This window comes from Budorcas taxicolor, chromosome 1, assembly GCF_023091745.1.
Source record: "Budorcas taxicolor isolate Tak-1 chromosome 1, Takin1.1, whole genome shotgun sequence".
NCBI lineage: Eukaryota > Metazoa > Chordata > Mammalia > Artiodactyla > Bovidae > Budorcas > Budorcas taxicolor.
The window spans coordinates 5,317,075-5,342,719 of NC_068910.1; the positions used below are offsets into that span (position 1 = coordinate 5,317,075).

General features: G+C 51.0%; 1 protein-coding gene across 2 annotated transcripts in view; it reads right to left on the bottom strand.

Moving 5' to 3' along the window:
* ATG7 (autophagy related 7) overlaps positions 1-25,645 on the bottom strand; it is a 266,203-nt gene that overhangs the window by 220,536 nt on the left and 20,022 nt on the right. Inside the window, exons 2-7 of one of the 2 annotated variants that reach the window (XM_052635647.1) lie at positions 21,836-22,005; positions 21,319-21,373; positions 13,050-13,167; positions 11,254-11,331; positions 7,379-7,495; positions 5,940-6,089 (exon numbers count right to left, since the gene is read on the bottom strand). In XM_052635647.1, coding sequence (XP_052491607.1) covers positions 5,940-6,089; positions 7,379-7,495; positions 11,254-11,331; positions 13,050-13,167; positions 21,319-21,373; positions 21,836-21,995 — 678 coding nt within the window. In that variant the 5' untranslated portion in view covers positions 21,996-22,005. The remainder of the gene's footprint in view (positions 1-5,939; positions 6,090-7,378; positions 7,496-11,253; positions 11,332-13,049; positions 13,168-21,318; positions 21,374-21,835; positions 22,006-25,645) is intronic. The other variant, XM_052635718.1, reaches the window with a different exon arrangement.

Below are 25,645 nucleotides of genomic sequence, written 5' to 3' on the forward strand. Positions count from 1 at the left end.
GATGTTGATGCAGAGTTTAATATTATGCTAAAGTAAAACAGAAGGTAGTATAATCTGAGTCATTAAAAACTACACAGGAAATTTAAAGATTTTCAGTAAATGGAGTGCTATGAGAACCCACTGTGGACAGAATAAACCATTTTACAGAAGTTGGGGGTGGGGGGGAGTTTTCTTCTAAGAATCATGAGTAAGTTTCACTCTGAAGAAACTGGGAAAAGAGGAGGTACAGGGGTGGGGAGAGGAGAGGCAGAAGAAGAGAAAGGAGACAGGAGTTCCAGGCATGAGCCCTGCAGGGGGAGGGAAGTCAGCACCTCCGAGGGGAGCACCAAGGGAGCTGGGGCCAGATCCGCACAGGGCCTGGGCCACATGCAGTCCTCTGCAAACCACACGGGGGAACCGGGGCCAGATCCGCACAGGGCCCAGGGCACGTGGGCTCCTCTGCAAGCCACATGGGGGACCAGAGACAGATTCACACAGGCCCAGGGCACGTGGGGTCCTCTGTACACCACACAGGGACTGGGGACAGATCCACACAGGCCCAGGGCACATGGGGGTCCTCTGCACACCACACGGGGGTCCCGGGGACAGATCCACACAGGCCTGGGGTACGTGGGGTCCTCTGCACACCACACGGGGGACCAGAAACAGATCCACACAGGGCCCGGGGCACGTGGGGGCCTCTATACACCACACGGGGACTGGGGACAGATACACACAGGCCTGGGTACGTGGGGTCCTCTGCACACCACACGGGGGTCCCAGGGACAGATCCACACAGGGCCCGGGGCAAGTGGGGGCCTCTGTACATCACACGGGGGTCCCAGGGACAGATCCACACAGGGCCTGGGGCACGTGGGGGCCTCTGCACGCCACACAGTGGTCCTGGGGACAGATCCACACAGGCCCAGGGCACGTGGGGTCCTCTGCACACCACACGGGGGTCCCAGGGACAGATCCACACAGGGCCCGGGGCACGTGGGGGCCTCTATACACCACACGGGGACTGGGGACAGATACACACAGGCCTGGGTACGTGGGGTCCTCTGCACACCACACGGGGGTCCCAGGGACAGATCCACACAGGGCCCGGGGCAAGTGGGGGCCTCTGTACATCACACGGGGGTCCCAGGGACAGATCCACACAGGGCCTGGGGCACGTGGGGGCCTCTGCACGCCACACAGTGGTCCTGGGGACAGATCCACACAGGCCCAGGGCACGTGGGGTCCTCTGCACACCACACGGGGGTCCCAGGGACAGATCCACACAGGCCCGGGGCACGTGGGGTCCTCTGCACACCGCATGGGGGACCTGGGTTCTTAGAACACAGGAGAGACAGCATTGCTCCGCCTCATTTGGAGAGTGACATGATCAGATCTGCTTTTCAGGGGACTTCCTGGAATGATACGGGGACGGACTGGAGGGAGGCCGGAGCAGGCACACAGAGCCCACTGGGAAGCTACCGCGGGAAAGCAGATGAAAGACCGTGACGCTCAGGCTGGGCAGGTGGCAGAAGAAACACAGAGGCGGCAGACAGAGAGAAGTTTAGGAGGTGAGATCCACGGATATGGTGCTGGTAGAGGATAGAGAGGCGGCCAGCTGGCTGCTCAGATTCCCAGCTCTCGTGACCGGATGGATGACAGTGTCGCTACAAGACAGCAATGCCCAGGAGAGGACCAGACTTGGGGTGAAGACCTTGAGTTCAACTCAGACATACTGAATTCGAGGTGCTGGAGTAGGCAGGCAGGGGGTTGGCTAATGCAGGCCAGGATCCAGAGGGAAGTTCAGGCTGGAGACAGTGGTCAGTAGGGTTGTGGGCACCAGGTTTCCCAGAAGAGAAAGCAGACTCAAAGGAGAGAAACCCGGGGGGATTCCAGCGGCTCTCTAGCTTCTGTGTGAAGGCACCACGGCAGGGCTCACAGAGGAGCAGGGGCTTCTCGAGGGTCAAAGTCCCTGCTAAGAGAAGGAGGCAGGAAATGGAGTAAAACAGGAAGCTGGAGCACAAAGGCAGGAATTCATGTCGAAAAGAATGCCTATTTCTCGAAGAACAGGATAAAAAATTTCAAGGAAAGTTCATGACTCAAAGAACATGAAAGAGAAAGTGGAATTATGTGAAAGCAAGTGAACAGGGTTCACACCATGAGGCAGGAACGGGCTCGAGTGAAGTGAGAGCTAGGTTTCACAGACATCGTGTCTCCAGAAAAAAAAGAGTCGCTCAGTCGTGTCCGACTCTTTGCGACCCCATGGACAGTCCAAGGAATTCTCCAGGACAGAGTCCTAGAGTGGGTAGGCTTTCCCTTCTCCAGGGGATCTTCCCATCCCAGGGCTCGAACCCGGGTCTTCCGCATTGAATTCTGTACCAGCTGAGCCACCAGGGAAGCTCTCATGCCTTCAGGGCTCTGCTCCAGCCTTGCTTTCCTGGGAAGTCTCCGTGCTCACCAGCCTCATGCTTGTCCACGAGGATCAGCAGCTCTCTCCTCTCTAAATTCACGCACAAACCATGCGCCCATCAAGTATCTGGCATCACGCTACAGGCAGAGCATGTGCTGTGGGATGTTACATGGTCTCGGTGTGACCACTGCTCCGGGCTGATCAGGGATCCCAGTTGAGACGACCTGTGGCAAACCAGCGATGGTGCGCAAGCCCAGTCAGTGCCCAGAGACAGGCCGCTACCAGCACACAAAAGAGGGGTGTCAAACAGCGCTGGGACCGCGCCAGCGCTTCCAGGGTGTGAACTGGGAAGGGAGGGGGTGAGACACTGGCCAGCAGCAGGAGGAACACTGGCCGGCGTGACCGAGGGCAGCAAGACGGGGAGAAGACGAGGGCAGCAGGGGCGTCTGGAGGGCACAGCTTGGGGAGCTTTCGAAGGCGAGGTGGGAGGGATGGGCAGGCGCCAGGCCTGAGGAGGCCCTGAACGCTAAGCCTTTCTAACTCTGTCTTGAAGACCACAGGAATCACAAGGGGGGTTTCAGGTAGCAGAGGGACACGATCCAATTGCTGTGTGAGAACACGCATCTGGGCAGCACGGTGGGGCTGGATGGGACACCCAGGACCACAGAAGGGAGGTCGGCCGCGAGGCCATAGAGCTCCCGAGAGTCCACAGTCTGTGTAGCCTCTGGCAATCCTTCCTAGAACAAGACTGGACACAGAGGCACAGACAAACCACCAAGTATCGTCCGTGTCACCTCACTGGCCCATCTTTTCTGTGACTTGAATTTCTAGCTAACTTTCCACGAGTCGATGTCTCATCGCTCCTACAAGGACTTGGGTTCCACAAGAACAGGTGCAATCATATTTCATGATTTCTGGCTCACAGGAGGTGTTCATGATATGCGCTGAGCCATGCCAGGCTTTCCTGAGATACAGCCTTAACCCAGTGAAGGATGCCGTGTCCCAATCAGGTGGTGGATGGCCTCTGGGTCAGGGGCCTCGCCAACTCGCCCAAACCACTTCACAGGGGACACCAGAGAACTGTTCAGGCTTTAAAAACTGGCTGCTGCTGAGGAGGGAAGGAAGTGGACTCGCACTGCCCACCTGCTGCGAGCTGGGCACTTGGTCCACGTCGTCGCATTTCTTGTCAGCAGTGTCGGGGTGGAGAGGAGCCTGGCGGACTACAGCCTGTGGCGTCTCAAAGAGTGAGACACCACTGCGCAAGCATGCACACACAGGTGGTAGCGTTACCACCACGGGACAGCAAGACCTGGGTGACGCAAGGGTGTGCGTACCCCCCGAGGCCACAGACCTACGAGGTGGCAACACTGGAAGTCAGACCGACTTGATTCCAAACGGCAAGCAGGGTCCACCTCTCCCCCAGCGACAAGAGAACGGACTGGAAGAAAGTGCATGGGCTTCGGAACCAGACAATTAAGCCGTGTGAGTCTCATTTGTGTCAGAGAGAAAACGCAGGACTTCCCTGGTGATCCAGTGATTAAGAATCCACCTGCCAATGCAGAGAACATGGGTTCGATCCCTGGTCTGGGAAGATCCCCCATGTCTCGGGGCAACTAAGCCCGTGCGCCCTAACTGTCGAGCCCACGGGCCCTGGAGCCGGTGCTCCACAGCAAAAGAAGCCAGCGCAATGAGAAGCCTGCCCACCACAACCAGAGAGCGGCCCCTGCAAGCTCAACCAGAGACAGCGGGCACACAGCGACGAAAGACCCGGCACAGCCAAAAATAAATAAAAACAGGAAACGCAGGTACTGAGAATAGCTATGTCAGGAAGCTATTACACGACAGAGCATGCGAAAGCCCCCTTAAACTGCCAACTGTTGCTCTGGCAGAGCTGCCCTCTGGGGGAAGACCACGTCTTCACGCACAACCTGAAGTCCAGCCGCTTTCAAAGCCAGGCCGATCTGCCCCATCTGCCGTCACAACGGGGCCTCGAAGCACCAACGGCTGGTCTTGCTGCTGCTAAGTTGGCTGCTGCTGCTGCTGCTGCTGCTGAGTCGCTTCAGTCGTGTCCGACTCTGTGCGACCCCATAAATGGCAGCCCACCAGGCTCCTCCGTCCCTGGGACTCTCCAGGCAAGAACACTGGAGCGGGTTGCCATTGCCTTCTCCAATGCATGAAAGTGGAAAGTGAAAGTGAAGTCGCTCAGTTGTGTCTGACTCTTAGCGACCCCATGGACTGCAGCCTACCAGGCTCCTCCATCCACGGGATTTTCCAGGCAAGAGTACTGGAGTGGGGAGTCATTGCCTTCTCCCGCTAAGTTAGCTACAGGTCTGCAAACCTGACTGCAGTGGGGCTTGGGGCAAGAATTATAATAAAAACCCAACCCTCAGTCATCAATCTAAAGAGGGCTCCCTCTGACAAAGAAAATGCTAGCGTAGGTGAGAAAGAAAAAAATCTACTTTAAAAAAAAAGGCACCTGAAGTTCAGGCCAAGGAAGAGCCAGGGCACCAGCGAGAGGCCTGTCTCGTCTCAGCTCTGACGTACCTACATGGCGGCCGAAACTCTCCCGCTTGATCTCAAACCTGCATGATACTCATCATCAATATTTTATTTTTAATTTTCAGTGTCTTAATACAGCTAGGACAGCTTCCTATCTATCTCATCACATCTAAAAGACACTTACAGTACTCCTTCCCTCATTCAAGAGTTTCACTGAGGGCCTGAGGCGAGGGCTGGCCACCATGTTGAGGCAGATACGTGTGGGACTCGGTCCCTGCCCTCTGGCAGCTCACAGTCCAACAGCACGAAAGATAGTGTGCGCAAGGGGGTGAGAAGGGGGGTGAGGTGGGGGAGGCCGGGGGCAAGGCCAGTGGGCTCAGAGGGGACAAGTCACACCTGAAACACCAGAAGGCCTCTCCATGGACGCAGGGCTTTGACGAGAAAGCCTCTTAGCATCCCCACAGGCAGGACCTGCTTCAGGAAATCCAAACAACACGAGGACAAAGACAGACACAGGAACACTTCTGGGTCTGTTTGCTTAGAGGGACTGTCTGGTGAAAACCAGAGGAGCTCAGCGGGACCACTGGCTCATGAGGGAAATAGGGGAAGATGAGGCAGGAAAGGTGGACTGGGGGCAGAAGGAGGACGTCTTGAGCTCTTGATCAGTGAACGGCACGGGGAACGTCACGGGGCTGAGGCAGATCCTTGAGGGGTGGAGACCGTCACTGACCACAAGCGAGAGGACCAGAGTCTGCACTGCCGCGGTAGCTCTGGCAATGAACTAAAACACAGACAGAAAGTGTACCAGGAAGAAAAACCGAGGAAGTGAGGAATCCAGAATTACTCTGAGGCGCCACAGAGCTAAGAAAACCTGGAGGAGGTCCTGATTTGGGAAGTGCAGGGGTGGGGGACGGTGAAGATGCAGAGATGTCCTGAAACCTCTGGAAGGCTTAAGACACCTAAATGAGACTGAATTTCGCAGTGGTCTATCGTAACATGAACATCAGATTTTCTTATTGGATAATAAAACGCTCCTCAAAGTTTCTCTGACCTTTGTCCTTTGACCCTGGAAGAAATCACTGTAGTGTTTGAGCGAGGAAACCAGCACCGTGGTCTCATCATACTTGATTAGGAAGTAAGGCAGCGCTGGGACTCCTTCTGTCTGACAAAGGTCATCATACGCGTGCTCGAGGGCTTGAATCTGAAATCAGGAAACACTGAGTTATTCTCCAGACAACTACTTACCTAGCTCTGAACTGAGAAAAATTAACATACAGTAAAAGGTACTTTCAGGCCAGAAGACTGGAAATGATTGCTCACACCCCTGTTCCTCTCTTGCAGCAACCAAACCTAAGAGTGCCCCAAATCATACCACCTCACTCTGAGATAATGCATGGCGGAGTGTCTCAGACAGGAGCACACACAAATATTTTACGGCATCCTTAGGGTGATGGCGCCCGGTTCCCTAAGACGCCACCACAAAAGTTTAGAGAGGTGTCCAGACACTAAGTCTCGCCTGTGATATCCAAGCATGAATCTACCACGGATGGATTTTGCCCTGACTCCTTCTATAATCTTTAATAGCTCCCTTGAGACACGCTTTCTCTTACTTATCATACAAGTGACTCATTCACAAAGCACAATTCAAGGCTGTTTATAGCACGTCCATAGCGATTTGTCACAATACTTTGAGAACATTTTTGTTCCCATTAAGAGAAACCTCAAACCCATCGGTACTCAATCCCCAGGCCTAGTCTTTTGTTCCCACTTACAGTTCTCCTTAGAAAATTCACTCCACAGAACCACAACCTTTGATTTATCTTAGCAAATGAGCTTTTTAATTAACAAGGGCTCTCCCTGGCTTCGGATTTCTGGGCTTTAGTGAGTCACGTGCTTCGTGAATTCAAGTCATCTTGACACTCAGCATTTGCCTCGACGACAATCAGAATTTGGCAGCTGAGGGCCTGTCTTCTACCAGCTTGATGGTTTGCACTGCTGTTCTGGGAACCACCTCTAATGACCTTATTACCTTCCTTAAACTGCAAGGACTAGCTCTGCAGGGACCGTCCTTAACGCAGAAGTTCTGCAACTTGGCATAAAGGAAGGAAGACGTCTTCTCTTTGGTTGCAAAGACTCTCTCCACTGAGAGTGGAGATCATGCTTGGGTAAATTCCCACAGTCCTTCAAAGTGTTCCCGTAATTCCTCCCTACTGGCTTAGCACCTCAGCACAGGTCATGAGGACCTGGACCTACTGGCTTAGCACCTCAGCACAGGTCACGAGGACCTGGACAAGTGCTGCTGACCACGCTTCACACGCGCTTACGAAACACTGCGCAAGGAAGTCTGCTCTTAGCGCCGCCTTTGGAGGGTTCCACAGAGCCCGCCTCCCCACCCAGACAAGGGCAGGTCTGTCTTTAGAATGAGCTAGGTGAACCACTCATGCACATTTAAACTCAGTTTGATCTGCATTTTGTTTTATTTGTTGATACCTGTTTTGGCAAAAACCACTGATCCAAGCCCACTGGCCCCTGAATGAGGGGTATGCTCTCTGGAAGGCAGAGGGCGGGGGAGCAGAACCAGTAGTAGAAATGGTACTTCTTTAGATCCTGGAAGAAACAGGACAACACATCAGAATGGCACGGTGATCACACGGAAACGCGCCTACTAACGCTAACTGCCCAACAGCTACTCGAGACAGAAAAACTAACGCACGCCAGATAAAACCGGCTTGTCAGAGGACAGAACCCCCGGGTTTATCTGAAATGTCCCCACACATCACACACTAATGTATCAGGATAGACACATTTTATCAACCACTTCCTAACAGAAAGTATCCAAAAAGTAACTGATGTTTGTTGTCATCATTGTTTAACATATAAAATCACCCCGGGAGGTAACTATTATCTGCCCATTTTATAGACAGAAAACTGAAGCCTAGAGAGGGGTGGAAAGCTTCAACATAGATACTAAGTGGCAGAAAGGAGAGGAGAATTTTACTTCCAAAATGTAAGCTCTTGTCCACGGTACCAGGCGTACGCAGCGTGCCATCTGTGGAGGTACAACTTCCCCAGTTACCGCTCTTGTCACAACTGAATGAACTGAGCATGCTACTGATGTTATTAGAACGAGCTACGCACAACCTGAGATAATATAACAAGTGTTTTCAGAAATGTCGTACTGGTGAAATTCAAGTCAACAACTAAGCACCTGCTGTGTACAAGGCAAAATGTTAGATACTCCAGCAGTAAGAAGACGAAGAAAATGCAGTTCAGCCCTCACGGAGCTCAGTCACTGCAGGGAACGGAGAGGAAACAAGTATGTGAGTAGCTGGATGACTCACAGAAGAGGTTCCAAGAACTAGGGTGCACCGACGACAGAAGAGGGCATGCCTTCAGGGGTGTGTGTGACTGCTCCCCAGCCAGGGGAAGCGAGAAAGGGCCTGTGACTTGTGAGGCTGTCCCCACTCAGGCCCAGTGTTCTCGTCTCTGAATTTCTGTAGCAGATGTGGCCTGAGTCACTCGTGTGGGACGATCCTGTGGCTATGTGGGTACTCGACAGCTTCCCCACCAGCCTGTTACCACTGACCACTTTGTAGTTTATGTCGCTACTTGACATTTCCTCTCGGATCTTGCCAGGAATCAGGAGGGGACGGATGCTTGATAACTTCTCACTGAGATATGACTAAGGCACCGTAAAGGACACCGAAGTGGACTTACCTGGTGGCGTAGTGGGCAAAAATCTGCCTGCCAATGCAGGGGACCCAGGTTTGATCTCTGGTCTGGGAAGATCCCAGGTGCCTCGGGGTAACTGAGCCTGAGCGCCACGACTACTGGACAGTTCTTTAGCGCCCGGGAGCCACAACTGCTGAGGCCATGTGCCCGGGAGCGTGTGCTCCGCAACAAGAGAAGCCACTGCAGTGAGAAGCCCGGGCACCTCCCGGGCACAAGAGAGGAGCCTCCATTCGCTGCAACTAGAGAGAGCCCACACAAGGCAATGAGGCCGGAAAGAGTCCCCGTGTTAAAGCTGTCAAAGCACATGAAGCGGTTTTCTAGTATACTGACAAGGCGGTACCACCACCCCAACTTCAGAATGCATTCATCGCCCCAAAGAAACCCCAACAGCAGACCCCCAGTGGCTTATTAGTTAGAAATACCATTCACAGAAACTGCCCATTCATCTTACTCTCATCCCCTGGAAACCCCTAGCCTACATTCAGTCTGTATAGATTCGCCTATTCTGGACTTTCCAAACAAATGGGGTCATACTTAGGTGACTTTCTAAAAACAAACTTATACATAAACACATGTCCAGATGAAAAAGACTAGTCATTATAGTTTCCACAGTCTTTATTTCTGTCACTAACTGGTCAACTAAGGACAAATTCCCTTTAACAACAGCAAAGCAAGGTGCAAAATGGAAATTAACGAAGTGTCTGTACCTTGGAGTCCTAGAAAGAACAGAAAGGAAAGGAAAACACCTCTAGAGATTTTTATCTCTTCCGCGTGCTTAAATGATCTGTCATAACTGATCTTTAGCGAAAGGTTAAATGATTCAAGATGAAGGCCTTGGCAGTTTCTAAAAGCTCTTATCAGGTCATCTTCAAGAGTCAAAAGGCTTGAATTTCTTAGGATGCTTTTCAGGATATAAGAGATCTCGATTACATCAAAAATAAAGCTCTTTATGTCTGATGGGTTTCTAAAGACAGAGACTTTTTAATTTTTTTTAAACGCAGGCTAAGAATACTCACTAGAAAGGGCAACATGGCCAACTCACATAATGACTCTGAGAGATGCCTTAAAACTTTAAATGATATCCAATGCTATTTTCTCATTAAACGCAAGTTGTCCATTAGATTTTACTAGCTAGAACCCTTAATACAGAAGATTTATTGATGGTAAAGTAAAAAAAAAAAAAACTTTAATTAGCATTGCTTTTATTTATCCTTACAAAATTACTCAGTTTATAAAATATCAATGCCAAATTGTGTCTAGTAATCCCCTGAGGTATCTGGTGTTTTTCTATCTTGCCACTGACACACAGAAAGCACTTTAACTTGTTAGGAAACGCGCTTCAAGGCCCCCATGCCCACCGCCCCCTAATCTGGGTATGGCCCCCAGTTTGAATCCTCTCTCTCTCTCCCCTGTGCCTCGGGTGGTACATTAAAGAGGCAGCAGGAGGAAGAAATGGAGGACGAGTTCATGGGGGAGGAAGGAAGGCAAGACCTATGTCTTGGCAAACCAAAAAAGAAAAGAAAAATGTAGGGAAGAGGATTAACACCCGGAGCTGACAAAGCTGGGGTGAACAACCAGCGCACTTAATGTGTGTCCACATCAGTGCATCTACATGCCCACTCCAGTGGGCTATCTTCTAAAGAAAGAAGCGGGAAAAGAAAATCAGTGTGGCTGACAATGTTCACTGCAACTTTCTTAAAATAATAGTGAATACTGGGGACTTGCCTTGCAGTCCAGTAGTTCAAACTGCTTCCAGTGCAGGGGTCGTGGGTTTGACCCCTGGTTGGGGAACTAAGATCCCACATGCTGCGTAGCACGGTCAAAAGCAAAATAAAATAGCGAATACTGAAAACAACCGAGATGTAAAAAGGTCTGTAGAACACACACTTGACAGAACACTATAATGTTAACATAATTATAAAGGGCAAACGAGCCTTCTGCGGAGATATATGGAGACACACGCACGCATGCATATGTGTGTATACACGTGCATACGTGTGTGTGTGGGCTGGCACTTCTATTAAAAGCAACCAGCCCTCACCTTCTGCCATGTTTCCCATCACCGAGGCTCCCTCCCCCTGCTTCCCTGGGCAGCAGGTGTTCCCCCAATGTGATTTCTTCTCTTCAAAGCCGCCCTTAAAGTTCACTTTAACTAGATCTCACTTACATAAAACATTTTCTTTGTTTAAAAAAAAAAAAACAGCAACACAGCTGTGTGGACAAGCTATGCAGGGTGACCCCCCTCTCGTCTAGAAGTCACCTAGGGATGGCTTAGATCCTCGAGTCGTCACTTGTTTCTTATGTCGATGGACCCAGCAACTGAGCTCTGTGGCGCTGAACTTAAAGACGTTAGCAGCGATGAATCCAGCTCCCGGAACTGGACTTTGTCACGTCCTCAAATGACGAGAGGTGGGTCTCCCTGTCACATAAACCAGGCAACAGCCACCAGCGCGATCGAGGAGAATGAATTAATCTTGCATCAGTGAGAAACGCCAGCCACTACCGGGTCACCAAGCACCCAAGGATTTGTTTAGCAGACGTGACTTGAGAGAAGAGAGCAGCCTGTCCCACCAGCGCCCTGGGCTTGGCCGGGACAGTCCGCAGTCCACACCCCGCCGAGCCCGCAGACTTACCGCAAATGTCAAGAGGAGGAACTTGTTGAGGAGCACGGGGTTGTCCAGGGCAGCCCCCGACTTGATGGATTCCCAGATCTGCCGGGAGGAGAAGCAGCGTCAAGGCAGGTCCCGGGGTCTCCTCCCGCCTCCCTCCCAGGAGCACACGCACGCAGCTGCGGGGCAGTGCGCCTTCCTGCCCACAGGCCCAGCACACTCATCCTGGGCCCCCTGCAGAGACAGAGGGAAGTCCAGAAGCATCCTCTCTTGCGGGGTCTCAGCATCAGGGAGGAAACCCAGCCCGTTCACGCCTTGGTTCCTGCCTTCCACAGATGTTTACTCACTGTCAACTACAGAGCAAGCACATCGGGGATACAGAAGTGAGAGGCACAGTCCCCGCCCTCCAGAAGCTAAGAGCCTGGGAGAGAGCCGGGCACCCATGTCTGTATGCCGCCAGGCAGCAGGGGATCTCGCAGATGGGCGGACAGGACCTGGGAGAAGCCCTGACCTCGGCTAAGGACAGGCGCCAGGAAGGAGCCAGGGATGGGCTCCAGAGGCCATGATCTGAACTATGTACAGGGCATTTCTTAAAAGCCCTATTTGGGATAATCCTTCCCTAAAGAGAAAAAAAAAATCAAGTCTATGGATACTCGGGAAGGGCTGTGACTGGAAGCAGAAGCGGGACCTGGTCACACGTTTCAGGAACTAAGACCAGTGGCTAAACTTTGTGCCACTAAGCAAACCAGCAGCTGTGCCACCAGAAACCCCGGCACACACACGAGCGGAAGAGGGAAACAAGCAGAGAGAAGGTCCTGCTGTGGAAACAACGAGCTTGGAGAAGTTGGAGCCCAGGAGAGCGGGCCCCGCTTCTGACAAACCAAAGGGGAGGCTGAGCCCCGGACACGGGACAGGGCTGGGACTCCCGTGAGGAGCAGCCTGCTGTTTCCAATGACAGCCTAAGACCCGGCCCACTCTCTTGAGACCCACTCTCCTGACCCACTCTCTCGAGATGGCCTCTGAAACACGCAGGAGCCCATGAGCAGTCACGCCGCAGGCCGAGGAAAGCAAGCATCGCCCCCATCACGAGGGGCGGGACGGACGCCTTCCTCAGGCCGGAGGAAGGGGACGCCCCTCTCTGACCACGGCCCCCACATAGCTAAGACTCACTGGGGTGAAGCTCATCGACGATGTGGGTGGCAGAGAGGGCGGGGATGAGCCGTCCGCCCCCCACTTACTCCTCACATGGACTCAGACGCGAGTAAGGAAAGGAAGGACACTCGAGGCAGAGAAAGCATCGCGTTCCAGGGAGAAGGGGCCGCCGAGAGCGGCGAAGGGAGGGATGCTCCCTGATGCGCCGGCAGTGGCCAGAGACGGCGAGGGCAAGGGAGATGGGACGGGAGGCCACGGGGCCACGGAGGCCGGGCTGTCCCACGGGGCCTTTCCAGTTAGCCCTGAGGGCGCGCGGGAGACATGATGAGCTCTGACAGCTGACAGCACTCAGGACTAAAAAGCCTCTTCGGGGGGCACTAGGAACAGAAAACCCAAATCCACGAGACACAGGCACAGAGCCGGCGCACTCAGAGAGGCTGAGCTAACTGGGGAGAGCCGGCGAGTGCGTCCCTTCTCTGCTGTGACCTTCTCCTCAGGCAAGAGCCCGGCTGTCTCCTCCCTGACCCACCCATCACTGCAGAAGGCCCTGAGCAGCTTGAGCACCAGGTACACGCTAGCTTCTGTGACAGAGTCAGACACTTGGTCTGCGACCATGTGCCCACGGGACCATGGACAAGACAACGGGTACATTGCGTTTCCCAGCTAACCTCGTTTGCTGCTTCTTCCAGAAGTAGCTTCTTATCTGCAGCCTTGAAAGCCTCGAGTGTGTTGGTATTATACAGTGTGCCGACCGCCGGACAGCAGCGGGCTGGGGTGGGCGCACTCCTGGGCACGAGAGAAACATGGTTAATGGGCACAGCTGGGACGCGGAGAGCCAGCAAACGACAAACAAACCAGAAGACGGTCAGAGACAAGGACCGTGCTCTACAGGGCAAAGAGAAGGCTGGTTTACATTTCTCTGGAAAATGACGAATATCACTGCTTCAAGAGTAAAAACGTGCGCTCTACCCCCAAAAGCCTCTCTAGGCCCCTTCCCCTAATGTCTCTGCATGCTGTCTTTCCGCTGCCCACCGCCCCCCCTCCCACCGCCGATATAAGCTCTTTTCCTATTTAAAAAAATTCTTTCCCATCTTTAAACTGAAAAAGAGATTTTATTTACTGAGCTTCTACTGAACCTGGGTATAAGGTTTCGGTTCTGAAAGGAGTTTGTTCTCCCTGTTGAAGGATTAAGTAACTTGCTTAAGGTCACATAACAGGCAGGGCAGGGGTCTCAACTCAGAACTGTTGACTCGAAGGGTCTGTGTTGCCCACTCCCCATTCAAGCACTCCCAGGCTTCAGCACCCTGCTGCAAATCCTCCTCTTTCAGGAAGCCATCCATCCATCCCCCCCTTCTCTGATCATGAGCATAGTTATTTTAAAGTGTTTCCAAGACCAACAATCACACCCCTTGGGGGACAGGAAGCTCTCCAAAGGCAGGGGCATGCCGCCTCCTCCTGACTGCACTGCACACTGGACATCTGCATGGCCATGTCGTGCCGCGTGGGTGTCACATTCTACATTGTCCCCTTCCCCGCCAGCCCCCCGGCCTCAGAGTAACCCAGGTCAGGAGATGAGAAAGATAAGATGATTCTGAGCACAACCCAGATGTGGGAAAACCTGGTGTCACCTCCGAAATGATTAATTTGCGTTTCAGAGGTTGTGTGTGTGGGCTGAGTTGCTCAGTCCGTGTTTGACTCCTTGTGAGCTTAGGGACTGTGGCCCGCCAGGCTCCTCTGTCCATGGGCTTCTCCAGGCAAGAACACTGCAGTGAGTTGCCGCTCCCTTCTCCAGGGGATCTTCCCAACCCAGGGCCTGAACCCACGTCTCCTGCATTGGCAGGCGGGTTCTTTACCACTGAGCCACCTGGGAAGCCCTTCAGAGGTTACAGCTGTTAACTGAAAATAGCGGTCATCTTATCACAAGATGCACACTGTGGTCACAACCACTGCAGAGAGGATGCTCACGGCTCACACCGATGGCAGCTCTTCAGACCCAGCGTTTCTCCCTTCCGAGTCTCAGTAGAATGGGGTTCGGGGAGGAGGGCTTAGAGAGCTCTAAACCCTCAGCAGGTGTGGAGGGTGCAACGGGTGAGGAGGTTCTGCCAAATGCTGTCTCTAAGGCTCAAGTGCCAAGTCCTGGGAGAAGCAACTTCCAAAGGCCAGAGCTTGCCTCTGGGAGCTGATGAGTCAGTGGCTCATAGGCTGTATCTGTCACCACTCTGCGACAATAGAAGAATATTCCTCACTCGGGTGAGATGAGGACATCAAGGACAGACTTGAGGAGAAAAAAGAAATCAGAAAAGGATAAGACTAGGCTGAGAGGGAAGAAAAAGGAAGCGCAGCAGCTGGTAAACCAGGCTTCTGCAGGCAGACGTGGTTCTACACGCAGACATGGCCTCATGAAATCGCTACAGAAACAGAGAAGGATGCTCTGATCGAATATGGTACCCTCCCTCCCAGCATCCAGATGTCCTGGGTGTGCGAATGCTGGGCCGAAGCCTTGCTGTGAGAGCAGAGGAAACTAAAGCATGCGAACTCAAGCAGCTGCTAGGACATCGGCCCTCGTGTGAGCTCATTAGTGAGTCTCAGAGGAGACTTTCAGAGGAGAAGCATTTTTCAAGGCTTAAAGTTCCACCCAGGGAGGTGGCCAGAGGAAAGAACTTAAAATGTGATCGTGGGAGGGTAAGCCAGTCCAGTAGTTTCTCCAGGTTCAAGTTCCACTTGTTCCAGAAAGAGGTGGCTCAGAGGAGGACTGGAAAGAGCCCTAAACTTGGAAACCAGAGTTTCCAAATCCTGCGCCTGGACATGTATGAGTTTAGTTTGCTGTGATGCCATTGCTGTGAAATGTCCAGAGCAGCCAAATCCATAGAGACAGACAGCAGAGTCGTGGCTGCCCAGCGCGGGGGACAGGCAGAAGGGAGGGATAGGGAGTGACTGCGAAGGGTGCAGGGCTCCCCTCTGGAGTGGCAAAAACGTGCAGTGGTGGCGGCTGCACCTCGTGAACATATTAAGACATGCTGAATTGTGCACTTTAAATGGGTAAACTGTATGGTACATAAAGTGAAGTGAAGTCGCTCAGTCGTGTCCGACTCTTAGTGACCCCATGGACTGTATCCTAGCAGGCTCCTCCATCCATGGGATTTTCCAGGCAAGAGTACCGGAATGGGCTGCCATTTCCTTCTCCAGATCTTCCCGACCCAGGGGTAGAACCCGGGTCTCCTGCATTGTAGGCAGACGCTTTACTGTCTGAGCCACCAGGAAAGTCCACATGGTATGTAAAGTATACCTTAATAAAGCTGTTTTAGAAAACTGGAATTAGACATCTTCCCCATGTCCTACAGCCTACAGTGAACTCTAATTAGTTAGTGAACACACTAACCTGAGTTGGGGAAAACATGGGATCCTACAAAGGCCTGAAGCCTGGCACGTTTTCTCTGGACACCAGGCCCTCAACATCACTCAGCCTCACAGTGATGACTCAGGAAAGTCTGAGAGCTGTTATGGAACCTCCTGGGCAAAGGCAGACACGTGGCCAGATCCTCCAGAACAGACAGGCAGTGACGGTGGCTGGGATGGAACGAATCTAGAGAAGCCTTCACTACGTGTGCGCAGTCTCATCCGCCTGAGGGGAGCTCTGGCATCTAAGCCACCTTCAGTCTAGGGGCCCGACTGCATGGTCTCCTGCTTTCTGTAACCATCTCTGAGCTTTTGTTCATCGCGTCCTCTATCGGGGCCCATGGGTGCCTTTCCACCAGCCATGCCACTTCCCATTTTGACAGCCAGGCCCTCAGACTGCTTGCCATTGACGCCAACGGCTATCTGAGCGGCCAGTCCATGTCGGACCTGAGTGAGGTGCTGGCAAGATGGTGGAGAATAAGAGGGCCCGTGCCCTGCACAGATGATCTAGCAAATGAGCCGTATTTCCTCAGCTACTGTTTAAGGTCTCTGAACGCAAGGGTATGCCTTCTATTTATCTTACTAAGCCCAACTTGAAGCTTAGAAAAGGAAAATATGTCTTATCACTAATTAGGTAAATGTTGGGATTCCCTAGTGGTCCAGTGATTAAGAATCTGCCTGGCAATGCAGGGGACAACCGTTCAGTCCCTGGTCCAGGAAGATCCCACATGCCACGGCGCAATTAAGCCTGTGTACCACAACCTCTGAGTCCCCGTGCCTACACAACAGGGATAAGCCTGAGCACCACATCCAGAGAGCAGCCCCACTCGCCACAACCAGAGAAAGTCTGTAGCAACGAAGACTCAGCACGCCAAAAATTAATTAATTAAAAACCATTTTGAAACAGTGCTATATATTTTAAAAATAAATAACTAGGTAAATGTTCCTCAAAGGAATTTTTTTTTTTTCTAACCAGCTTTAAATCCACACAGAGACTCCCCACCAAAGTCTATTTTTCTCTCTTTATATAAAAGTGATGCTCTGATGCTTGTAGCTCAGCACCATGTCTCAGCCTCCCCTACAAGACGGTGAGGCCTCGGCTCTGCCTGATGGAACGCAAGTGGGGTGATACATGCCCCCCAACCCCACGCTCACCCAGGCCATTAAGGGTCTTTAAGAGAGTTGGGTGTGTCTCCTCAGATTTTCACTTTGGTTCTCTTGTGCCTCCTCTTTTTGGCCACCGGAAGGCGACAATTCCATTCTCAGCAGCACACAAGCCCTCCAGGATGATGGGGCCACAAGACAGAAAAAGACTGGACCACCTCCGCCCCCAACCCCCACCTGGACTACTAAGTGGGTAAGAAACAGACTCCCTCTGTGTTAGGGCCGTTACATATCGGGGGCTGGTTCACCAGCGTGCCAGCCTAAGACAGCTTCCTCTAGGGCAGGACAGTCGGTGCCTGATCAGTCAAGTGTGACTGATAATTCAGCCGAAACAAGGCAGATAACAGGATCCTGTGATGCCAACTGCTGGTAGAGATTCATCTGGCTTCCGGGATCTCAGAGTGAAAGGGGTTTCTCTGGTGCTGTGCAAAGCTGAGGTACACCTGGCATCTACAGATGAGGACTCGGGCTGTTAGCTCTCTAAACTGCATCTTATGCTTCTCTGTATGCCCAGGGCCCAGCACATTCTATCATCAAGACACAGTGGAAGCAATCAATAAGCATTTCTGAACCAACTATCAGCCCCCCACGTTTGCTCCAGCACTGCATACCCTGTGACGCTAATACCTGTCTTCCACCTCCATGCAGAGCTCCTCCAGAGTCCCGTTTGCTTAAGTCTTTGTATTTCTACCACCTACACGTCTGCACACAAGAAACATTCAGTGTTTGATGAATAAATGCGCAGAGATTTTCCCTACAAACCCACGCAGATGCTCAGCAATAAATGCAAAGAAAGAACAATCACGAGAAAAACAATGTGGATACAAAGACCTCCTTTCTCCAGAGGAGCTCCGAGTGCTTTCAGTAAACTTCCTGACTGTCTCAGTCTGCCCCAGCAGAGGTTGTACCACACCACAGACTGGGGGGCTGCCAAACAACAGACGTTTATCCCTCACGGCTCTGGAAGCTGGAAGTCCAAGATCAAAGCACCAGCTCCTGGTGAAGAGCTTCTTCCGCTTCAGCTGTGTCCTCCGCAGGGTGGAGGGGGTAAGCTAGGTCTCTGGGGTTCCTGTCATTAACCCCATGCATGAGAGCCCTGCCCTCACCACCTCCCAAAGGCCCACTTCTTCAGACCGTAACCTTGGGCCCTGGGTTTACAACATGCGTGCTTTTGAAGAACACCAATGTTTAGACCATGGCACCAGCCATCCTAAGAAAGGGGGCGTCAGAAAATCACAGACTTTTACAAAAAAGTTAAATAAAAAAAAAGAAAGGAAGAAAATCAGACTTTTAAAACTGAAAGGAACATTTAGAAGCTGGGAGCTGTGGATGAGGAAACCGAAGCTGAGAAAATGAAAAAGACTCATTCCAGGTAAGGCAGTTAATCAGGGGCAGATTCCAAGCCATCAAGCTTCCAATCCAGGACTCCCATGTCGTAATTCTTGCTCATCTCCCCCAGTGCCCACCGTGGAGCCTCACACACGGTGAATATTCAGCAGCTAACTGACAAACGATGATCAAGAAAATCGGGCCATCTGGGTGAAAACCACAGCCACAGGATCACAGACTTTATCTCCTTCAACTAAAATTTCCGGATTGTAAGGTTTAAGAAACCTGGATTTTGCAACAAGATCAAGCCTAACTTCTGTGAATAGTTTTTGTTTTTTTGTTTTTTTTTTCTGTAATTAGTTGTGCCAAAGAATAAAATTACTGAAACTCAAAAAATAATAAGCTTTCATCTGGTGTCAGAAGAAACAGGAGCCGGCTTCCCTGGTGGCTCAGTGGATAAGAATCCGCCTGCCAATGCAGGAGACACAGGTTCCATCCTTGATCTGGGAAGATCCCACGTGCTGCAGAGCAACTAAGCCCTAAGCCCGTGTGCCACTACTGAGTCTGTGCTCTAGAGCCCACGGGCTGCGACTGCTGCAGCACACGCACCCTAGAGCCTGCGCCCTGCAACAAGAGAAGCCCCCGCAATCAGAAGCCCACACAACTAGAGAGGGGCCCCCATTTGCCACAACGAGAGAGGAGCCCACACAGCAGCAAGACCCAGCACAGCCATAAATAATCAAATTATACATTAAAAAACAAAAAACAGACAGGAATGAGGGCAGCTGGTGAGGAATGCTGGACCCTCCAGGTTATACTAGAACTACACTACCCCATTTATTAGCCTCAGATAATTTAAGACTGTACGCCGAATGCATTTTCCTCATTATTTTGTGATTGCTCCAAAAGTCAGTCAGTCTTTGCCAATGCAGGAGAGAGATGACTAGGATTTTTTGCTTTGACGCATAGTCACAAGGATTTATTATGGAGCAAGAAAGCTCTGAAGGGAATAAGAAACATCAAAACATATCTTTTAAAGGTACAAAGACTAACATCATTTTCGATTCAAGTTGTGCAATTTAGTTTCACAATTTGATTGTGACAGAGGAATAAAATGTATTGACTTTTGAAGAGATTTTTTGTTTTCAAATTCCAGGGAGACTTTACTTGAAATACCCTAATCTTTGACTACGGAGAAGGCAATGGCACCCCACTCCAGTACTCTTGCCTGGAAAATCCCATGGACGGAGGAGCCTGAAGACTGTAGCCCATAATCCCGTCCCATCACTTCACGGCAAATAGATGGGGAAACAATGGAAACAGGGAGAGACTTTATTTTCTTGGCCTCCAAACTCACTGCAGATAGTGACTGGAGCCATGAAATTCAAAGACGTTTGCTCCTCGTAAAAACAGCTGTGACCAACCTAAGCAGCATATTAAGAAGCAGAGACATTACTTTGCCGACAAAGGTCCACAAAGTCAAAGCTGTTATTTTTCCAGTAGTCATGTATGGATGTGAGAGTCGAACTATAATGAAGGCTGAATGATGAAGAATTGATGCTTTTGAACTGTGGTGCTGAAGACTCTTGAGAGTCCATTGAACAGCAAGGAGATCAAACCAGTCAGTCCTCAAGGAAATGAACCCTGATTACTCATTGGAAGGACTGATGCTGAAGCTGGAGTCCCAATACTTTGGCCAGCTGATGTGAAGACCTGACTCATTAGAAAAGACTGTAATGCTGGGCAAACTGAGGGCAGGAGGAGAAGGGGGCGACAGAGGATGAGATGGTTGGATGGCATCACTGACTCAATGGACATGAGTTTGAGCAAGCTCCAGGAGATGGTGAAGGACAGGGAAGCCTGGCGTGCGGCAGTCCAAGGGCTCACAAAGAGTCGGACACGCCTGAGCGACCGAACAACAACAATCAATCTTTGACTATCTCCATATTTAGATGGTCTTTACAAGTACCTCTTCATGTTCCCCTTATCCCCGACCCTCACACAGCAAACACACGAGGGAGCAGAAAAAGATGGCCCCCTCCTGGAAGCCTGTAATCCTCCAGCTCTCAGTTATCTTAAAGCCTCTCAACATGCTTTCTGCTCTGCCCCCAGGCGCAGAACTTAGTTTCTCACACAACCCAGTCAACAATTCCAGCGACCGGAGCACTGAGCTCTGGCCTTTCTGATTCTGCCGCTGCTGACCCTCTTCCCTTGCTGAAAACAGCATCTCTGGCTCTTCTTCTCCAGCGAGTCACGTCTCTCTGGCGAGTTCTGCGTCTCTGCCCTTCCTGATCAGGCCCGGTCCCTGTCACTGCCCTTCCTTCCCCTCACGCTACAGCCTCTTCCTATCTTACAGCCTGGGCTCTGTCAGCTCTAACTCAACATGTCCTAAACCAAATCTACCTCTTCCCCAAACTACATCCAACTCCTGGCTTCTCAGTTTCTACAGAAAATAGGAAATTGCCCGCAGCTACTCAGACTTCAACCTCAGAAATACAGGTCACTTTTCTCTCACCCTTGTTTCCTAAAGTTAGCCATGTCTAAATGACTTAGGTAAGTCACTTCACCTTTGGACTCGTGGTTTCCTCACCTGTGAAAGGGAAGAAAACCACACCTGGTAGGTCTGAAAGGATTATCTCTAGAAAATAAGTCAGTAATTAACTCAATAAATGTGTTTCTTCTCTCCAGCAACTCCCCCACGGTCCCCAATTAGTCAAAGACACCTCTGTGAGGACATTATGTCACGTTTCTTTGTACATCCCTACAATGCTATTGCACAGTAACTTGAATATAGAAGTAGTCTAATAAATGCTCACTGCTGCACCTAATAGGTGATAAATATGTGCTGAAAGAATGAACCAGATAGTCCTGAGCACCTAGCACTTGTCTCCATGCCATGGGAGGTACAACAGAACCACGAGATGCTAGCCCTGCTCTCGGAAACTTCTGGGGATCGCCCCATGGCTCACCTACAATGAAAGTTAAGAACCCTCATTCCTTGCAAAAATCAGCATTCTCTATTTTAGGTTTCGATCAAAAAATACTCACATGTCGAAAGCACTGAACTCCAGTGTTAAGCGAGCTGGCAGCCCTGCAGAGTCACCTGGAAGGAAGCATTTACATGTTCACTCATGAGTTAGTCACAGCAGCCTTTGCAACAAAAACATTTGTGGATCACTTTCTTCTGGTGAAGCCCAAAGGGCCCCATCCAATTTCCAGCCACCCGAGCTGAACAAGGACTCAGCAGCATATGACGGCTTTTGTGAATCCAAGGTATTTGCCAAGAATATTAACGCAAAGACTCACTGGGGAAAATGTTTCTAATCCCCTTCCCCAGCAATACTCAGTGAGGGGTATTAACTCTTCTGATTAATACACTGGCTCCTCCCTTTCTTCTCCCAATAAGGAGAAAAGAAATGAACATGGGTCAAAAAGTCAGGAAGTAAAGTAGAAACCAGGGGATACCATTAATGGTAAAAGTCAAGGATATCCCATTCCGAAGGACAGCTGACCCTACACTGGGCAGAGAAGGTAAGAGAAAAGAATGGAATTTCCTATCGCCTACCGTTGTAGTAATAACCCTTAATGTCCTTGGGAGCTTCGTCTAGCCGGTACTCATTCAGCTTCTTCTGGGTTAACTCATGCCAGAAGCCAACATCCAAGGCACTGCTGAAGGGGGCGAACTGCAATCTGGAGAGGCCGGGGTCCCCCATAGCTGCCGCCATTCGCTATCGCCTGCTAGAAACAAATCACGGCAACAATGCACAGGATACGGTGAGAGAGGCCATTTGTAACCACACTTGACACAGAGAAACAGAAAGTGACCAGAGGCTGAGAAGCTGCCTGAAGACATAGCTTTGGAAAGCAACCCCAGGCTCCTGGCCACATTGCCGTAGTCAGCCTCTGGGCGACACAACGGACCTCCCGGGCCTTTACCTCCCGGGCATCTTTCTTTCTCACAAGCTGGTCTGACTGATGCACTAGTGTTATCCCTTCTTCGAGCCATCCTGTGTGGCCCCAGGGAACTTTACAAGCACAAAAACCTGAAGTCCAGCCAGTGACCAACGCCAACTGTCAGGGTTCTGAGTGAGGCAGCGCTTGAGCACCCCAGCCAGGAAGAATGAAGAAGTTCCCCCACCCAAACCATGGTATCAAAACTGCTTTGAAATCTCACATTTTATCCTTCAAATTCAGGAAATTTGCACTTTACTATATCTACTTTATTTTGTTAATTTTATTTCTTTACTTTGTATTAGGGTATAGCTGACAGACCTAGATAGTGTGCTAAAAAGCAAAGGCATGAGTTTGCTGACAAAGGTTCATATAGTCAAGGCTGTGGTCTTTTCAGTAATCATGTATGGATGTGACAGCTGGACCATAAAGAAGACTGAGTGCGTAAGAATTGATGCTTTTGAACTGTGGTGCTGAAGAAGTCTCTTGAGAGTCCCTTGGACTGCAAGCAGACCGAACCAGTCAATCTTGAAGGAATCAACCCTGAATATTCATTGGAAGGACTCATGCTGAAGCTTCAATATTTTAGCCAGCTGATGTGAAGACCTTGGTAAAGACCCTGATGCTGGGAAAGATTGACAGCAGGAGGAGGGGGCAGCAGAGGATGAGATGGTTGGATGGCATCACCGATTCAAATCATCAAATAAATTTGACCGTCCCGGCCAGCAGGCGTACGTTCAATGTAATATCCTATGTCCCCTGCACACTCTTGTGAGTGGGCGGGGAGGGGACACAGACCTGGGGGTGATGGGGTGGTGGTGTGGGGGGAAGCACAGCCCTAGAGGAACTTGCAGTTCCAAAGGCACACGGTGATGAGGTCACTTGAGTCTCCAACTGCCCCAAGACAGATGAGTATGTCTGCAGTGGGATGTATGAGCAGTCACACTAGAGGGGATAAATAAAAGAAGACAGGTCATGTCTACTCAGAGAGGTTCTGCCATGAGTTTTGGGCCAAGATTTTTTAAAACCTTTCAGTTCTGTAAACATGTTGGCTATCAGAGAGACAAGGAGCTCTAGTGCAATAGCAATTACATGGTAAAATGCAAGTGAGCGCCACCTAAACCAGGGAAAAACCAGGCGGAGGAGGCGCGGGCAGGTCAGAGCAGGCAGAAGGCTCCGAGCAGGGCCTGCGCACTCTGTGGCCTTGGCATGGATGCGCAACTTCACACCAGCCAGCACTGAACAAGTGTTTCCACCTCCTTGTGGGCTTATTAAAAAATGAACATGCCTCGGATCCACTTGCTAGGGGGTGGGGGGTGGGGTGGCGGGTTGGGGGAGAAAGGACAGAGAGGGTGGCGGGGACCGGTGCCCCGGGGGGATCCTGATTCGAGTTTGATGCTATCTTGAAGCCTTCAGGACAGCAGCACTCTTACTTCTGGAGTCAGAATTGGCCTGCCAAACGCAGGAGACATGGGTTCGATCCCTGGATCAGGAAGATCCCCTGGAGAAGGAAATGGCAATCCACTCCAGTGTTCTTGCCTGGAGAATCCCATGGACAGAGGAGCCTGGTGGGCTACAGACCATGAGGTTTCAAAGAGTCGGACAGGACTGAGCATGCACACACAGGCAGACACAGCGACCTCCAAGCCGTTTCGAACCCATTTAAATGCACCCTAGGCCCATATGAAACCGGCTCTGGCTTTTGTCTAAAAGGCTCTTCGTAGCTTTGCGCTTGCAGAATGTTCACCTTTGAGGGTCACTCCAGTCTTCACACGGCCCAGAAAAGTCTGTGGGTCCCGGGCACTGTCCCTTCAGGGCCCAGTGGAGAAACAGACCCTCATGCTGGGGGCCTGGGCCCACCCTGTGAGCGACACTGGCATGGAACACCCTCACAGTCGCCTGCTTGGTTCTGCGGGTTTCTCCATCGCTCCCTTCTCTCTGCCCCTCCACAACACAGCTGGCGTTCTCCTGCTACTGCTGGCTTCTGAAAGCTTCCGCGCTCAGCCCTCTCCTTTGTCTAAGCTTTCCCCAAAGCAAGTTTTTCATTTTATACATCCATTTCCATCTAGATGCCAATGAATCCCAGGATGGTGTTTCTAGCGCTAACCTCCAACCATATATTAAAGTGTCTTCTAAAGGCTGAAACTGAATTTCTCACAGGCATCTTCAGCTTGACAAATCGAAAACTGAATGTTCCTTTCACTGAAACTGTGTCCATTTTCCTATATGTCCTAGTTCATTAAACAGCACCACCATATAGCCACGAAGAAACCTCAGTCATCTTCAATTCTTCTCTCTCGCACATCCAATAAACCACTGCACGCTAGCGGATCAACAGTCCTCCGCCACGAGATGAAAGTGGAAGTTACGAAGCACAGGCTGGGGCCAGGCGCTGCGGCGGGGGTGGGCGCCTGCATTATTTCCTCCCCAAAGTCCTAAGAAGTGACAGTTCCGGTTTCACAGAAGATGGCACTGACATTCAGAGAGATAAGAATCAACACCCCAGCAGAACAGCAGTACAAATAGATCTCATCGGAAATCCTCTGTGGGATGGGGCATCAGACCCCTACACATACTTCACAATCAACCGCAAGTTAGTCTTGAAAGTCGACAGTAACCCATTTTGATGACCTACTAACATCACCAAGATGTTGAAGTACCACAGAATGTAGCTTGCCAAGCTCCCCTGTTCATGGAATTCTCCAGGCAAGAATACTGGAGTGGGCAGCCAGTCCCTTCTCCAGGGCATCAAAGGTCACCAAGATGAAATTTTACCAGTGCCAAAGACAAAAGAGAAAATTCTATTCCATACAGCACTTGAGCAGCCAGGAAAAAGGGGAGGACCACAGAAGAGAATGGGCTAGAAAGTAATCTGCATAAGAGGCACACTGCTGGGCTTTCCCCGGGGGTCCAGTGGCTAAGACTCCGAGCTCCCACACACCACAAATGAGATCCAGCACAGCCAAATAAATAATATTAAAACAAATCAGAGGCCCAGGCTTCATTTCTGACATATTTGGTCTTTGAGAAATTCTGAACAGAACCCAAGAGCCCATTTCACAAGAGGATGTGGCTGGTGTCCAGCTGCTGAAGTGCTGCCTTACTGGCTAGGGTGATGGAAAGGTCTTAAGCAACACCAGCCAACGGGTGATTAGGAAGCTGCTGGAAACATCTAAACAGGAGTAAAAAGGTAACACCTAGCACCTGTGCAATGTCTATGTCACTGTCCCTCAACTAGAAGGGAAGACTTAAGACATAATGATCAGGAGGGAATCCTGGAGGAGGAGGAAGTGAGTCTCAGGTGCAAAGTCATTCATGTGTAACCAACCTAGACACGAACAATACCTGCGTCCTGAAAGGTCAGGCTTGCCCGGATAATCCCAAACGGTGCAGGAGAGACTTGAGGCCTCGGCTCAGCTTACAA